This window comes from Podarcis melisellensis (assembly GCF_964234715.1).
Source record: "Podarcis melisellensis genome assembly, chromosome: 3".
Taxonomy (NCBI): Eukaryota; Metazoa; Chordata; class Lepidosauria; order Squamata; family Lacertidae; genus Podarcis; species Podarcis melisellensis.
In genome coordinates, this window is record NC_138530.1 from 33,758,635 (window position 1) to 33,776,914 (window position 18,280).

Sequence of the window (18,280 nt, forward strand, 5' to 3'; positions counted from 1 at the left end):
CACCAGTCCTGCACAGTGGGAAGTTCTTTCAAAAGGACATGCCATCAGCCTTCAAGATCTTGCTGTGAACTTTGAATAATGATGGTGTCCTCTTGATGTTTTGTGTTTATGAATGATGAAATAGTAACAGGAGGCATTTGCTGTGCTTTATGGCATCAAGGTACTTTTGCCTGAAGACTGTTGTGCCACAAATATGCATTGGCTTTGATCTCTAGACAAGGCAAGTAATTCAGTCTTCACAATCAGTCCCTGACTCCATTGCAGATGGTTGCCAGTTGCCAGAGAAGTCAATTGCAACAGCAGTATTGAAGGCCTATTATGACAGCTGTCAGAGCCTAAAATTCAAATCACCGGGTGGACAATAATTTTCACTACCTGTCTTCCAATCTTTTGGGCCATCCTGAATCTTCTCATCTGTGGTGGTCTCTTGCACCTTATGCTACTAGTTTCCTATTTGGGTACAACATGTGATGGATGTGGTGTCAGCTGTGGAGAAATCACCATGAGGTAATTTTGTTTTATGCATGCTGGTTGGTTATTTGAATGCTGGCACATCTCAGATACATGTTGGATGTGCTAAATCCTGGGAAACGCGAAATGTTGTTTAGACCAGAATGTGGCATGTCTTGCTCTCGACACATGGCTGAGAGGTACTGTAGCATTCAGATGATCCCTCATGCAAGAACAAAAATCATCTTGTGGTGACTCCATCCTATTGTTTGCCACTTCAAAATGGTTGGGGGGAACCCACATATATATGTGAGAACACTGGAGGAAGCAAATGATTTCAAAATCTTACTGAACTGCATGTGTATTATATATGCTGCTTCTGAAAAATAGAATTGAAAATAACCTTGTATGATTATTTAAATTTTCAAATGTGTTTTCCTCTTCATTTCCTGCCTTTCTTCAGAGGAGATTCAAATTAAATAGCACTCTTGGTACTGGTAGAATGATTGGTTATTTGGTTTAGACAGGCTTAAGAATGGGTAACAAGAAAGAAATCTGTAGTGTACATGGTAATAACCCAGGATCTGCATGACAGGAATAGCAAATGTGGTGCATTCCAGATGTTGTACTTCAGCTCCAATCATCCCTGATCACTGGTCATTCTTGCTGGTGCTGATGGGAGTTGGAGCCCAACCATCTCTGGAGAGCATCACCTTGGCTATGCTTGGTGTATGGCATCTGCCAAGATGAGCTACCATAGACTCAACATGATAAAAGAGAAAACCTGTCTGATTATTGCTATGCCTTGAACAGCAGGTTGACTTTTGCACACACCAGCATTTTCAACCTGTCACTCAAACAACACTGTGAAGATTTTTATTTATTTCATTAAAATTATACACCGCTTGATTGTCACAAAGCAACAACCAGAAAGCAGTTTACCATCCCCCACAATTGTAATCTTTTTGCTCAATGGATCTCCCCAGGATTGTGCTTAAATACTCATTTGCATCATTCAAACCGCTTATTAAACTGAAATTCTTGAAATGACCCAGTAGTCACTTAATATTTTGCCAGATGATTGTCCTTTTTTCTTTATTTTGTAGAGTTGGTAATTAGTATTTTTCCTTTACCTGCTGTAGTGACACATACCAGAAGGGTAGCCGTGCTAGTCTGCTGCAGAAAACAACAACCATGTCTTATATCCTGACTAAGTTAGTTGAACTTCATTCCCATTGAAATCAACAGGGGCTTTAGACATGATCAATTTGCCCAGTGATTTCAGTGGAACCAAAGTTCAACTAACTTAATCTGGCTCTGTCCCAAAGAGTTTTGTAGCACCTTAAAGTAACACAAATATTGTGGCACAAACTTTTGGGGGTTAGAGCCCACTTCATGAGATGCTCTCCCACTGGTAAATCAATTGGGTAAAAAAAAAATGCATAAAAATGGCAGTGACTTTCCACAGTGTGCTAGCCACTCCAAGTTCTGTACAGTTGAAATTCTTCAGAGTCAGATTTACTAATGAATTCCAGCTCAGCATCTTATTGCTGGAATCCATCTTGAAAAGTATTTGGGAAAATGGCAGCTCTGATGTCTTACTATTGAATGTCCTGAGAGATAAAAATGGCCCCCTACTCTTTTCTGAGTGTTCCCATTTTTAAAATTTTCAGAGGCTTAGCTGTGTTAATCTGTTGCTGCAAAAAGAAAGAGCCTTCTGCTACTTTAAAGTCTAACACATTTTCTTACGACATGTGCGTTTGTGGACTAGAGCCCAGTTCGCCAGATGCATGGGGTAGGATCCTAAATATATGGAGAGATTTCCCACAGGGTCCCTTCCAACTCTATAATTCTGTGATTTGATGATTCTATTATTTCTTTTCCGTATGACTAAATATGGTGTCTTCCAAAAGAAAAAAATCACACTGATCTGATGATGTGGGCTATAGCCCACAAAAGCTTATGCCATAACAAAATATGTAAACCTTGTCAAGTGCAACAAGACTCTCTGTCATTTTACAAGTGTTGTTTGTGCCCATTCTCTTGCATAGAAAAGAGATTAAATGAGAGTGGGACAGTCAGGAATGGATCACAGCCATGTATTTGATTCTGTATTCATTTGTCCTCTGTGTGGAACTGTGATAGATCTGCGACAGTCTCTTGTATTGCTTGGCTTTGGGGGCTAAAGTTTGCTAAAATGTGGTGTGTGTATTTTTCTTCTCTCTGTACTCAGGGAATATATATCTACTTACCCACATCTGATGAAGTGGAATCTGGGGCCCACAAAAGCTTATGCTACTATATATTAGTTAGTCTTTAAGGTGTCACAAGACTCTTTGTTGTTCTTTTATAAGTGTTATGTATCTTTTTTCTTCTTCAAAAACTTTGGCATCACAATGATATTTTAAGGTGTTTTTGTGTTTTCTGTAGGTGGCAATGCAGCAGAAAACAATGACCCAGAGATGGATGGAGAAGATGGTGTATCTTTTATTAATAATTATTATGGTTCATTGTACACCCCTGCATTAAAAGGTATTTTAATCAGCCAGTGAGAGTGGTTGTTATGATGTGTTTGTAAAACATCTGAATATTTTTGAAGGGCTATATTAGATTGCATATGGGCAACATGTCTGGAATAGTCTGAAAGTTCTTAAGGTGCTAAATTGGGCATGGCAAAAGCCTTTAAAGAAGGCAATAACTTATACATACCTCAGGCCAAACAACAGCAGATCTTACTCTTGACATAACATAGCGTTTATTTTCTTGAATCAGTGAGTCCAGAAGTTTGTATGTGAAGCTGTCTTCCCTTTACAGACACCCCCATCTTACTGTGCAATCACGATGAGGGAAGAGATTCAGAGTGAGGAGGCTGCTGTAATAGAGTTCATATTGGGGGAGTCACTTGCTTTCAGGGCCCCCCCCAAAAAAAAAATTACCTCAGAGGAACTCGTCTGGAAGGCAGCCAGGACAGAGCATTGTTTTTTAACTGAAAAGTAATTTAAAGGAAAGATGAAAAGGCTATATAGACCCAATGGGTAAACACAACTGATGTATTTTGAAGACTGTCAGGCAAAATTTTGCGACTATTGCTATAATCTCTAGTTTTCCGCCTTCTAGTAAACTGGACGATTCCAAACTAGAAGTACTTCTAAGCAACGGGGTGATAATATTTGTACGAACATCTTGATAATAGGCTGCCTAATACACAATAGCAAAGGCCCCTCAGCTCATTCCACCTCAGTCTACCATTGTCTTGCTTACAAATCTTTTATGGGTATGCCTGTGCCCTGTTTTGGGTGATTTAGATCACAGATGAGTAATATTTCTTTCATTCGTTCCCTAGTGACAGATGGGCATGGCGAAGTCGAAATCAAGGTGCATGTGAACTGTAGCCACTGTGATCACGATATGTGCCACATTGATATGAAGACTCAGGAGGTTATTTGCATATGTGTTTTCGGGTATGTGTTGGCTGATGATGGTGTCTCATGCATAGGTAAGAAGCCGGACAGGAAAGGCCTTCTTTAGCTCAGATGGGAAGCAGGGTTGTGTTACTGGCCGCCGCACTGAATTCGCACCATCTTCTGGGCTTCCTCACCATTCCTTCTCTTGTGTGTTGAGCAGAAGTTTGAAGAGGGAGGCAGCTCCATGTGACTGGGAGCTCTGCACCCATTGGTGATTCTGTGGAGGAGTCTCCATGAGACACTTCCCCCTTCAGACCTATTCTCATTCCATAGGAGTGGAGCTGAGAGGGGAGTGGGTGGGCATGTCGTTGGGGGCAGGGCCAGCAGCACAGCCCCATATCCCTTTCGTAATATGAACCTGTTGCATGTGGTCAATGTGGGGGGGGTGCGTTTTCAAATATATACTTGTTCTATAAAACTCATTAATCTGCAGCTGGGCTGCAAATCATCAAAAAAATTCTCAAGAAGGTTAGATTAACCGTAGTACTAAGTACGTTACCTCTACTGTGGTGCAATTATTTGACATTATTTGAAAATATCTCAATATGAGAGTGTACCTATTCTGCTTCCTGCAGTGGGTTCCTTTAAAATTCTCCACCTGTCAGAATATTATGTCCCCTCACAGCTTATATGCCGCTTGCTAAAATTTCACTTCATTTCATCAGTGCTGTCCAGTGAAATCAGCCTCTGCTTCTGAACTCTTGTGCTCAGTGCTAGTTTTCTGGAAAAAGAGGCGCCGGAACTCACTATGAATGCCAGGGGCGGCGACTTATAAAAAATATTGGGGGGGCCCATACCGACTTATAAAAAATATTGGGGGGGCCCAAGACCTCCAAACCGCTGCTGCTGGGGGAACGAAAGGGGCGAGCCCCGGGCTGCCCCGACCTTAAGTGAACCTGTGAGGTTGGCTGCCGCCGTGGGCGGTGAATATTAATGATGTATCATTTTTGTGCTTCATGCTGTGGCCACAGACATGTGATCTGATGGTGAATTTGGGGTGACCCAATGCAAAGATCCTGAGGATCCCTGTGGATCCATGCTTTGTAACCACGTTTTTGCACCATTGCAGCCCCAGGCAACAGTGGGTGTGTGATTTTCGGGGGCAGGCTGTAGCCATGGACATGCTATGTGCTCTGATGGTGAATTTGGGGTGACCCAATGCAAAGATCCTGAGGATCCCTGTGGATCCATGTTTTGTAACCACGTTTTTGCACCATTGCAGCCCCAGGCAACAGTGGGTGTGTGATTTTTGGGGGGCAGGCTGTAGCCATGGACATGCTATGTGATCTGATGGTGAATTTGGGGTGACCCAATGCAAAGATCCTGAGGATCCATGTGGATCCATGCTTTTTAACCACATTTTTGCACCACTGCAGCCCCAGGCAACAGTGGGTGCGTGATTTTTGGGGGGCAGGCTGTAGCCATGGACATGCTATGTGATCTGTTGGTGAATTTGGGGTGACCCAATGCAAAGATCCTGAGGATCCATGTGGATCCATGCTTTTAAACCACATTTTAAGTGGGGAGGGAAGGAAAAACAGAACGGACAAGGAGCACGAGAGGGGTGTGCAGAGAAGCAGCTGGCTAAGAAGGCAAAAGTTTTCCCTCACCTACCCACCCAAGCCAGCCAGCTCCCGAGTGCGCTCTCTCTCTCTCTCTCTCTCTCTCCCCCCCCCCCTTCCTGGAGCACAGAGACGACACTCTGCTTGCCTGGAGGGGAGGGGCTTTCCCTGCTCTTTGTTCCGTTTGAGCAAACACAGCAAGGAAACAGAGGCAGAATGCAGGAAAGCAGCCGCTTCCTCTTTTTGAGTGAAAAATACGGTAATAATTTTCTTAAATTATTGGGGGGGCCGAGCCCCCCCAAAAGAATTTTTGAGGGGGCTCAGGCCCCCTCAGGCCCCATGGAGTCGGCGCCTATGTTGAATGCCTCCCTTGTTTTCTTGTAATGGCCTTGGTGCCCACCTGAGAGGTGAAGGAACTGAGTTCCAGTGAGTTCTGGATGAAAAATAACCCTGCTTGTATTCCCAACGCTGCATAATAAGCCAATAAGCTCCCAAGATGCCACAGCGAACTTTGCCTTCCCGCCACATGGCTCTGTATTTTGTCTCCGCCCCTCCCATTCATTCCATCTGCTATCTTTACATTGTGCAGAAAGCAGGGTGAACCTCTGCTGCAATCAGCTCTCCTGGATCTGTGACCCTCCAATGGCCCGTTGTTCCACTTTCCTCAATTAAGATCAAGCCATTGAAACAGATGGTTTTCTATCAGGAAATTAACATTGGCACTCAATGGATATGAAAGAAAAGCCATAAAAGCTGAGAGGGAGAAAATGTTAAATTGGCAGGCCCAAAATGCAAAGCAGCTGCCAGTTTCAGCTCTGAGTTAAATTAGATAATACAGCAGTGGAAGTGGAAGATTGTTCACTATTTTTTTTAAAAAAAAAAATCCCTCCGATTGATTGATTGATTGATTGATTTATATTTGTGTACCATCCCATCACATAAAGTTCGCAGGGTGGTTTGCAATAAATAAATGTAAAACAATTTAAATATAAAATAACACAATAGCAACAATAACAGCAGACTTGAGGCAAAATGTCCCATCACCACTGCCACTGCTGCCTCTGCTGCCTCTGCTGTGGACACATACCCCCCACCAGGGCTGGATTTAGGTTTGATGAGACCCTAAGCTACTGAAGGTAATGGGGCCCTTTATATGTCCAGCTGTCCTTTGTCAACAACATATTGTTGCTGTTTTTTGTGTTGAATATATGCTATATGGTAATTTACGGACCTAATATATATCTAAAGCCATTTGCCACTGTTGCTATATGTAGGTTTTATTTTACTTGTCTTTTATCTTATATTTTGGAAATGTACATCTAGGTTTTTTTTCCTTTAAATTTTTTGGGGGCCCCAAGAGAGTGGGGCCCTAAGCTATAGCTTGTTTAGCTTATACCTAAATCCGGCACTGCCCATGACCACCATGGGGGGGGGGTGTCTGCAGCAGAGTGTATTTGCAGCAGCAGTGGGGAGCACCCATGGCAGAAGAGGAGGAGGTGGGGGCACACTCGTGTAGGAAGGCAGCAGTGATGAGCAGCACACTCATGGGGCCCAGATCCGCCACCTGAGTTGACCACTTCATTTCATGAGCAGGCTAACCCTGAGCTTCAATTTGGATGGCACATCAAGCCAAACCATGGTCTAGCTCAATGTGGCTCAACAGCAGAACGACCAGGCAGGAGTGAAGCAGCAGCGATCTTCTCCCCAGCAGTATGCATGCTCGTGTACCTGCACTGAGCCATGGTTTGGCTTAACACGATGTATGAACCAAACAATTTCATGCATGATACAATAACAAAGCTGGATTTGCAACTGAATGTGCACTCAGTAGGCGCTGCAGCCAATCCCATTCTTGTATGAATTGTGTGTTTTCAAACACCTGTTTGTTGCATTCGCACATTGCATTTTTAGGTGTAGGCTTCTTTTTAAAAAACCAAAAACCTCCTTGTTACACTCCAAAAATGTAATGAATGTATGAAGAGACCTTAATAGTCTATATCTCTTTTAAGGTATTTTGCAACTACCGCAGGCTGCTGAGAACAACTTAATGCCTTCTGTCTTTGCACATCTGTTCCAGCTGAGCCTGTACTGCCTACGAAGAATCCTTCCCTCTCCTTGGTCTTGTCTGTAGTGACATCTGCCCTCGTTGCTGCTCTGATTCTAGCCTTTTCTGGGATCATGATAGGTGAGTTCCTTCTTGACCCAAAACATGCTGAAATCAGCAATACTCACTGAATGTGGTGCATCCTCCTGGCCTTAATTGCCTGAATGGCATAGCAAGAATGATTGCCGTTGTGACCATTTTAAATGGCTGTTGATGCAGCAGAGGAGCCCAGTTATAGAAGTCAGCTTTATCTGGGCTGCAAAAATATCCTAGTTTCACATGCAACCAACACAGTACATAGTGAGCTAAATTAAGGGAATGGACTAAATTAAAGGAGTGAGAAATGTATCGATTGGTTGGCTTATTGACTGATGGAGTGATTTATTGCAGTCCTCAGGTTTTTTAAAAGTTATTAATAGCACACATGTTGTGTTCTGCCTGTCTCCTTATAGATTAGTTAAGTAGGCTGTTTGTATATGACCTGTGTTAAAATCCCGCTTCAGCTAGAAAATCACTTGACTAGGCTTTGGCAAATTGCTATAATTCTCCCACCCCATCCGGTTTATCCCTGCCTCTGCTTCCCTTAAAGGCTCTCTTTTGTCTCTCTGGGTAAAATTATAGACGGCTAAACATTCTTGGTTATGGACCATTCCTTCTGCATTCTGTGAAGTGCCATGAACATTGATGGTGTGATCATAATCTCTATCATTATCATTACTTCAAAGATATTGGTGTGTATGTTCAAATCACACCCCTGGGTGATGCCAGTTTTCCTCACAGTTAAAAGTGCAAAAACAACAACAACAAATGTATCCTTCAAATACATTGTGCTGTTTGTAATCTTTAAAAAATAACCCTGCAAAGAAGGCCAGCACTATAGTACACTGTATTGTATATAGGGCTTCAGCCTGAGGTCCAGCTCCAAGGGCCTTCTGGCAGTTCCCTCATTGCAAGAAGTGAAGTTACAGGGAACCAGGAAAAGGGCCTTCTTGGTAGTGGCACCTGCCCTGTGGAACACCATCCTGCCAGATGTCAAAGAGCTAAACAAGTATACAACATTCCATAGACATCTGAAGGCAGCCCTGTATCGGAAAGCTTTTATAGTCTGATGCATCATATGTTTTTTTATATTCTGTTGGAAGCCACTCAGAGTGGCTGGGGCAACCCAATCAGATGGGCCGAGTACAATAAAGTTGTTGCTGTTATTATTATTATTATTATTATTATTATTATTATTATAGATGGGGAGCTGAGGGTGAGAGAGAGTATCTGGCCCAAGACCATCTAGCTGAGTTCATCACAGTAATGAAATTTGGTCTTGCTTCTAGGGACTAGATAAGGAACCTCTAGGACTAAATCAGGTCCACAAGCAACCAAATGGCCATTCCTCATCTAAACAAACCAACTAATCAAGCACACATTAAATTTCATTACTTTGTTAAAAATTACAAAGAAGCTCCATGTTTGTGTTGCTGGACTAATTTCCCCTCTTGGACACACACATCTTGCGCTTCTGCCTTGGAATCCTGAAGGAGTCTTTTGCATAGTTCTTAAAAGCAAGAGTCTTGCGATAGGAGAAATTTAGAGGCGTGATAATAGGCTCTCAAATCCCTGCTCCTATTACTATGACAGGTTCACTCCATCAGCTTTCCCTCCACCCCTTGCACACAGCAAAGTAACTTATCTGTTGGAATAGATATAGAGCTGAAACTACAGTACAAGTACTGCAGTACTGTGTTAATCTGCCCAGAGTCAAGAACAGGCTGTGGGAATGCCCAGCTCCAATTACTTTTTCAAAGTAAGTTTTTGCATGTCCAATTAATTCTAGTCTTGTACTTTCCCCCCTAGGCATGTAATGCTCCCACAGGAACTTTAAAGGTTAAAACAAGGACTTGATGGATGAGTTTGGAATCCACAAAATGTTAGTTGCCCCCTTTAAAACACTCTCAAGGGCAGGAAAGGACCAGAAAATTAGTAAAGAAAACTAGGTCTAAAACCCTTCCAAAATTCTTCTCGCAAATATTTATTTATTCTGTGCTCCATGTGAATCAGATCACATGCGTCACTAATATTGATGGGCACTAGAGTCCACACAGTTTCTGCAAGAGCCCCATTTCAGTTTTCTGCCCTGGGGAGAACAAAGACATTTCAGTGGAAGGCAAATTAAGAGCTAGACATGATTTTCACGCAGTTTTGTCCTGCATTATTGTTGTTGTTGTTGTTTTCTTTTGCAAATAGCTGGCAAAAACCCTACCCCACACCCTGAGTCTGATAGGGACCTGAGTCTATAGCCTTGCACCTGGGAGGAAATCCCAATTGACACTAATGGGACCTTTCCTTCACTTGCAAACTTCAAGAGAGGGCTGAATCTAATCAGGTCCATTGCAGGGGGAAAGGGTTAAAGCCCCCTCCTCCTCCCATGTCATGGTCCTGATCCAGCTCAGGGGAGGGCGCATACCACTCATTTGTATAACAAACAACAGCTTTACATGAAGCCCAAAGTACGTGACAAATGCCACATCTGCTTTGGCCCTGTGGGGTATAAAAATAAATGCATTGTAAGAGTATTTGTGATGGTTACTTCTTCTTTTCTTTTCTTTTCTTTTTTTGGTACCTATAATAATAATAATTTATTATTTATTATTTATACCCCACCTATTTGGCTGGGTTTCCCCAGCCACTCTGGGCAGCTCCCAACCGAATATTAAAAACATAATACAGCATTAAACATTAAAAGCTTTCCTAAACAGGGCTGCCTTCAGATGTCTTTTAAAAGTAAGATAGTAGCTTGACATCTGATGGGAGGGCGTTCCACAGGGCAGGCGCCACTACCTACATCTGTGGGCTCCTGGTTGCAATTTAAAATCTTTCACAACTAAATGGGCCATCATGCACTCTGGGGTACTGGAGGAAGCTTTACATTGTGGGAGTCTCTCAGACCCAGCACCCAGGGTCAGCACTAGTGTGGGCCCTGCTGTGGCCCTGGCAGCTCTCTGAGAAAGTTGGGTGCTGACACTGGGCCTGTGTGTGTGTGTGTGTGTGTGTGTGTGTGTGTAGATAGAGAGAGATATGAGGAAGAAGAACCACATGCATTCCAAAATAAATGTGGTTGCAAATAACATCCATGATGGTGCACCAAAGAGTGAGGCAGTTCCAATCCCCCACAGGGTGGGCACCACATGAATGGATGCCTCTAGTTGTGGCAAGCTGTGATATCATTCAACAGTGAGACTTATCTCTGAGTTGGGGGCCTTTGTGGGATGGTGCCTGCTGTGCCCCGTGATCTGACATGGGACATGGGACATCTGGCATGTGTTTTCCCAGGCCAGCGCAACATCAAATTGGCTTCGTGCTGGCCTGGAGAGTGGATTCCAGCCTGACTGACACTTGGCCAATCACCGACTGTTGGTATGTGCACAGCACCCCTCCCATTACACCTTGCCTTGGCAGTCACTCTGTGGTGGTCTGCCTAAGCAGCACAGCACAGACCTCCGTGGGCCCTAACCATCCATCAGCACTTGATTGTCTGCCTCATATGAACTACAAGTATTACATCGCCTCCTATCTTAATTTCAAAGCTGAAAAGAAACCCCAGCTTCAGACTGAGCGGCATAGAAGTAACCAGAGCTCTTAGTGCAAATTGCTTTTGAAGGTGCACTCAGATGAAAGCCCACACCCCTAACTTACTGTGCTCTGTTTCTAGTGTACCGTCGGAAACACCAGGAACTTCAAGCTATGCAGATGGAGTTACAGAGCCCCGAGTATAAACTGAGCAAGCTGCGAACCTCCACCATTATGACTGACTACAACCCCAATTATTGCTTTGCAGGGAAGACCACATCCATTAGTGACCTCAAAGAGGTGCCCCGGAAAAATATCTCTTTGATAAGGTAAACCAGCCTCTCTGACTTTTTTATGCTCGGATGTGCTCTGCGGCAAATGTGCACGAGCAGATCCACACATGCGCCTTCTCCTTTTGTTTGGCAGTACCACACACTCATCTTTATTCACAAGCATGCAAGACCACTGCTGCTGTGGCAATGGTCTTCTGGGTGTAAAGATAGTGGAGAATGGATGGAAGCTGGATCTCTGCCCTCCCCTCAGGTTGTTCAGCCTGACAGGAAGGGAGAAAAGTTCGGCACCTGCTTCCTATGGATGATCCAAAGAGCTATCATATATAAAGCTCAGTAATTCCTCAGGCACTGGCTATAATTTGCCCAGGCTCTCTTAGACAGCACTGACATCTGGCGCAGTGACCTTTTGGAGGTTCTGCCAGTGCTTGTGACTGGGTCTCTGGCAATAAAAGTGACATCAGCAAAGGCATCTGCTCTGCCAGGCACTAGAAAACCCAGATATAGCAGTGCCAATCTAACACGGATCTGGATTTGGGGGGAAAGCATTAGCAAGTTAAGGTAAATTCCAGTAGGAGAAAGTTAATTTTAACCCTTCTCTGTGTATTTAGAGTTGTAGCTGATCCTGTAAGGGTATAGAAAGGAGGTGTATGTCCCCCCCTAACTTTGTGTGCCCCCTCACATTCAGTTGCTTCATATGCTTACACCCCTGTGTACATTAAAAAATAATAATAATACACATGCAAATTGAAGATTTCACTAAAAGGCTATTCCTCACTAAAAGAGAGGCAGAAAAATTAAGCCTGTCAAATATGTTGGGGTCTAAAAGATCTCAAATATGATCAGATTTCACAATACAACAGCTGATTCATACCAATGAAGCAGTTAGAATTAAAAGTTGTTAACATTTTAATACACACATCCTGAAGGATTTGAGTAGTGGGGGAGGCCTGGGAGGGTGGGGAAGAAAGATTTCTGAACTTTATGCTTTACATGAGAGTCATTACAGTCTATGGGAACACTATCTCTCTTGCACTTCTGAGTTATAAATAACAATCCTTAATGAAGCTTTATGTGTCCAACACATATGTTTGAACTGTGAATTAAACTAATTAAAATGCTCAAATGGTGTTCCAACCTCGAGGAGGATGGGGGTGCCTAAATTTCACTTGCCACTGTAGCATTCAGTGTGTTGGGCTTACTTGCACCTCTAGTGAATGAAGGCAGGAGTAGCTTTTACAGGAAATCGGCTGGCATCACTTCCGTTTTTTTGCTCCTGCCTCAACATAGCAATCGCATTCTCCTTTGGCTCCTTGTGCTCCTTCATCTTTGCTTAGCAATGTTCTTCTTCTGTGATTTCACTCTACTGTTCTTTCTCTGTATATAAACACACACAAACACACACAGAATCCTTTCCCTCCTCTCCACAGGCTGGGTGTAGCTACATCTGTGCACGGCCTGCAACATCTCTTCCCACTCTCCAGCTCTGTTTGCATGGTTGGCTTTCAGTTAATGGTTTGTTGTAGGAAATAGGTTCACACTGTTTTGAGTTTTAGCTCCGGACTGTTTGTTAAGTTGTGGGTGAACATATCAGACGACACAGCAATTCTTCAAACAGCTCTTGTTTATTCACAGGCCAGAACTGAACTGAACTGAACTGAAGGGTTCAGTCAGCCTGCTTATACGGAGCTCCACTAGAATGCAGCAGTAACCATTTTCTGTAACTATCCAATCACTGAACGTCACTTTCAATCCCTTATTTGCATACGTGGACCTGAGTGAAAACTATCTACAGTATCCCCCTGCTGGCCCAGGGTGAGAACTTCAGTACATAACACTGTTCATGCTCGGTGAGCATGCCAAACTGAAGAGGGCCCAGTCTATTTCCTGTAAAAGCTACTCTTGCCTTCATCCAATAGAGGTGCAAGTAAGCCCAACCTAGCAAAGCTACACTGGGCAAGCAAATCTACCCTTCAGGTGGGTACACAATGGTACTTTCTTAGGCAGAGAGCTAGTCCATCCAACATCATGCCATCGGAGCTAGCAGTGGATGATCTTTGCCGGTTCAGATATCTGAGTGTCTTTGTTCTGAAGATGCCAAAGGTTGATCAGAGAGGGCTTGTACATTCATTGAATTCTAGAGTTGGAAGGGATACTGGACATACTGCTCAGGGCAGCATCTGCAATGCAGAATGCCACTGTAGCATTTCTGATAAATGGCCTTTCAGGATACATCATAGGGGAGCCCACACTACCCCCAGAGGAACTCTGTTCCACTGTCAAAGAACTCTTACTGCTTGGAAGTTTCTCCTAACGTTTGGGCAAAGTCTGCATCCCTGCAATTTTCACACACTGCTTCCAGCCCTACCCACAAACAAAGAGCAACAAAGAAAAAGTCTGAATTTGGAGGCATGTGTTGCACCCAGCCCTGTGACGAGGAGGGTGTTATTGGGTTGTTGTTTTTATTTTGATTTTATATATATATATATAGTGGTTTGATATTTTGATATTGTTCTGTGAACCACCCTGAGATCTCTTGGTATAGGGTAGTATATAAATTCAATAAATAAGATAAAATAAAATAAAAATAATAACAAGAGCACACCAGCTGCAATAAGGAATCTTATGCCCAGATGGGCCCCAGGGAGCACTGCATTCTGACATTGCCCTACACTGGCAGTGAGGAAATCACCAAGTTTTAATCCATCTGGAGCATGACAGAGAACCCAGGGAAGCGAAAGAAGGAAGTAATGGGGAGGGTACTGTGTGCTGCACTTTACATTCGGCTTTTTAAAAAAAATGGTGGACCTGTGCCAGCAAGAATGACTTTCCTGTGTCAAGAGTAATTGGCAGCTGCTATCATGACAATGTCATTTCAGCTTGTAAAGCTATGTGGTGATGATGCCTGTTCGCTGGAGAGCATGACATGCAGTGTGATCCTAGTGTAGTAAGAAACTATAGCGCACTACAAAAAACCAAGGAACTAGCTAGGAGCCTTAATCAAGCATCTGAGAAGCACAAAGCAGAAGCAGCTCCTAATTTATTATATCTGCACAAAGGGCACATTGGGGGTGGGGGTGGGAGAAACAGCTTTGCAGTGGATCTTGTTCCCATGTTTGAGGGGGCAAATCTCTAAATTGTCGGTTCAGATTCCCTAGCGTGAGGCAGCCTTCCTCACAGCACATGCTGTGGCACTCTTCAAATAAAGCTACCAATTGAACAGAATACAGGCCATCTAACATTTACTAGAACCAGTCAATATCCATCAAAGAGCCAAAAAATAAAATTTATAGCAACGATTGTTGGCTTAGATGTACTGCTGCTGCTGCTGCTACTCAGGCACCAAAGATCTAATAATGTAGCAGGATCCAAGTGCCAAGCTCTTACCAGGCTAGTCCCAGCTGGAACTGTGAATTTTAGACCATGAGAAAACAGAGGTAAAAAGAAAAACTCAGGGGGGATGCAACAACCTATCTCCCACGCCATGTCTGCTTGACTCTGATCCCCTGTGCTGCCATAGAAGCTTCATGGAGAAGAGAGAGAACTTTTGTCTATACAGAGACACCACCACAGGTGATGACTTGCAGGAGGCATTGCTGCTATCAGTCCTATAAGGATTAGGCAAAGCAAGAGGCTCATATGGTTCCAGCTGATTCTATAAGGTTGTTGTCCTCTCCCTGGCTTCTCTGCATGAGACTCCCCGTCATTGATTTCCATCAGACCACCAACCCGGACAGTTGTTCTGTGTAACATGAGTTTGCAACCAGCTGTTGCAAGAGCAATTGGCAGGGGGTTGTCTTTCTTTACTCATCACGGTTTGGGTCCTGGGAAAACATAATATTCCAGGACCCAAGTACTGCTATTGAAAGAAAATCCTGTGCAAAACCTACCTATGGTTTAAAATTAGCTTCCTGGAAAAGTCCTAAGCAAGTCTGTTGGCAATTTGATGACTCCACTATTGTGTACGGTATTGGTTTTTAAGTTATCAGTATAAAATTCAGCTAGACAGGTTTTGCAAGGCCCCTCCTTCTGAGACAGTCAGTCCATCACACTTGTCAGAAATCTGTCATCTCCTCCTAATGGCCCCTTAAGGTGCAAAAAAATAAAATAAAATCCATCTCTTAGTTACTTTTTTATGTTGATTTCTAGAATAGTAATTGGCGGTGTTCTTTGAGATGAAATTGTTTTATTGATGCAGTCTTTTCCCTAGGAGAAGACTGTCTGCATTGTTCTGTGCTTCGTGTTTATTGCTTATTTTTCTTGCTGTTTCCTGTGGTGTTTCAAGCCTGCTTTCAATATTTTCCTTTCTGCACAAATATACCCAATCAGTTGCAACTCTCTGTGCATGTGAGACATTGGGCGATAGCTGCCTTTCCCTCTTCTTCCTCTACCTACCTCCACAAACACGCTGAGCCTTCAACTCAATGAGCCCCAGTGGCCGTGTTCTGCCTCTGGACACCCAAAGCCCTCCTGAGATTTGCCTGCTTCTCTGCTGCACATACAACGTTTTTATATTTTTATTAATCAAAGGCTGGAATGAGCAGTGACACAAAACTTGTGTAATGAGCACACAGGAGAAAATCTATCTTAACAGGGTGCATGATTTATTTATTTGCTCGTTTTCTGTATTCTTTTAAATAATTAATCCCGAAACCCACTTTATAAAAATTGTTCAACATCTACAGTAATCATGCTTAGCTTTGGCACACAATTACTCTGCTGTGAGTCTGGGGTGCCATGCAGAATTTGTTACTCCCTTTGTACACTTCCAACATGCTAAGGCCACGGTCTGTAGTCAGCAGTTGCAAACCACCTTAATATCCCCAGTAGATGACTTATGCCAGAATAAAGATGGAGGGGTGTGATATTGTTGATTCTTTTGGACCATTCAGCATCCTTCGATACCATCATCCATGTTATCCTTATGAGTCCATCAAACATATAACCCTTCTGATTGGACTATGTGGGTGGGAACTGGGAGCACCATGCTGCAGTGGTTTAATTTTTAGCTGGCCAGTTCCAGAAAGGGCTGCAATGTTTGTGGTATTGGCCCCCTAGAATAATTCCATCTTGTCCCCCATGCTTGTCAACATCAACTCAAAGCTGTTGAATGAGATCGTCTGAAGATGCGGACTGAGATGGCACCCAACTCTGCATCCCTTTTCATCTCATTCTCGTCGGCAGTAGAAGCAGTCAACCAGTGTCATGGACTGGTTGGATGGAGAGGAATGGTGGGAGGAACCAGCTGGGGAATCACCAAGGGAAGAAGACTCAGAGTCCAGGGAGTGGTGGTGGGGCAACAGTAAGTGGTCAGAGGGAAAAGAGGGGGAAGACTGGGAAGAGTAGTTGTCGGAAGCTGATGACTTTTCTTCTACCTCTACTGTCAAAGGAAGAATGCCTCTGATTGTCAATTGTTGGGAGTCACAATTGGGACGATCACTCAAGTCCTGCTTACTGGCTTCCCATAGGTACCTGGCTGGTCACTTTGAGAACAGGACCTTAGATTAGCATAGGCCTTTGGCTGATCCAGCAGGGCTGTTACAGATTTCCCTCACTTTGTCCTGTACTGCATATGAAAGTAGGATTTTGCCCATATTGCTTCCCTGCTCCCTGCACAATGTATTATACCAGTGGGGATGGGGGGCACGGTTCATCTTGCTTACATTTAGAGTCAGTTGAATGGGACCCCAGGGATCATCCAGTCCAACCCCCTGCAATGCAGGAATCCAGCCCACAACAGTTTCATTACAGAAAGAATCCTGATCAAGCCATGGCTATTTTAATCTTAGTCAAGGCAGCCCAGCATATTCCCCTTTTGTTGGAAGAATGGGCCTTCCCATAACTCAAGTATAAGTGATCAGCTGCCATAGTAGATACCATAGTTAGAGATGGTTGGGGTTTGGGGTTTGTTTGTTTGTTTGTTTGTTTGTTTGTTTGTTTGTTTGTTTTTAAGCAGCAATGTATTATGGGTCAATTGCACTAATGAGGCCTTTGCATAACTAAGGGGTTGGCCAAGTACAGGTGATTTATTGCCATAGTAGCTAATGGTCAGAGATGTTGTTTGGAAACAGCAAGTCAACATAATGTATAATGTGTCATTATGCGATGCTTCTTTTTATTTTTAAAAAACCTTTCCTTTTTCTAGGAGCCAAAAATGATTAATTCACAGTGAAAACATATACAATGTGATTTAGTTCTGGGGTGGACTTCAGGGTGTTGGAACATAACAAATTTATGCATAAATACAAATTCTGAATATTTCATCAGCATCCGTGCCACTTAATGAGGGAGTTGAGGGTGTTGCTATTGGCAAGTTCCTCTGTGGAGTGTCTACTAGTGCCAATGGTAACATTACATTAACAGTACTCCATGTAACCAGTTTGTAACATGCCATAAAGCGGGAAGCAGGCATGAGCAACACAAAACCTCAGGGGTGCAGAACTTCTTTCTCTTTCCCTAAATGAATTTTCACTAAATGAACATTTGACAGTGTGCACTCAATGGATTTACGTAGGCCTAATCTTTCTCCGTTTTGTATGAAATTGACATATTGTGATATGTGTGGTATTTTAATCCTCCTTCCATTTTCTGATTTGTCTAGGGGTTTAGGCCATGGAGCCTTCGGGGAGGTGTACGAAGGTCAGGTGGTTGGGATCCCCAGCGACCCCAGTCCCTTGCAAGTGGCTGTAAAAGTAAGTGGAAAAACCAGTGACGAGTGTCCATGGTGGTGGTTAGGTGCCATATTTCATCAAATGAAAGCAGCATGTCTGAGTTCACTATCTTGGTTTCTCCTGATTATGGCAGGTTGGGGAAACTGAAGAATCTAGAATGTCTCTTCAGAAATCAGTA

General features: G+C 43.4%; 1 protein-coding gene across 3 annotated transcripts in view; it reads left to right on the forward strand.

Moving 5' to 3' along the window:
• The window catches only part of ALK (ALK receptor tyrosine kinase), a 587,955-nt gene that overhangs the window by 545,243 nt on the left and 24,432 nt on the right, over positions 1–18,280 (forward strand). For all 3 annotated transcript variants that reach the window (XM_081903661.1, XM_081903662.1, XM_081903663.1), the window contains 5 exons: positions 2,881–2,982; positions 3,794–3,946; positions 7,554–7,661; positions 11,284–11,470; positions 18,033–18,123. In XM_081903661.1, coding sequence (XP_081759787.1) covers positions 2,881–2,982; positions 3,794–3,946; positions 7,554–7,661; positions 11,284–11,470; positions 18,033–18,123 — 641 coding nt within the window. The remainder of the gene's footprint in view (positions 1–2,880; positions 2,983–3,793; positions 3,947–7,553; positions 7,662–11,283; positions 11,471–18,032; positions 18,124–18,280) is intronic.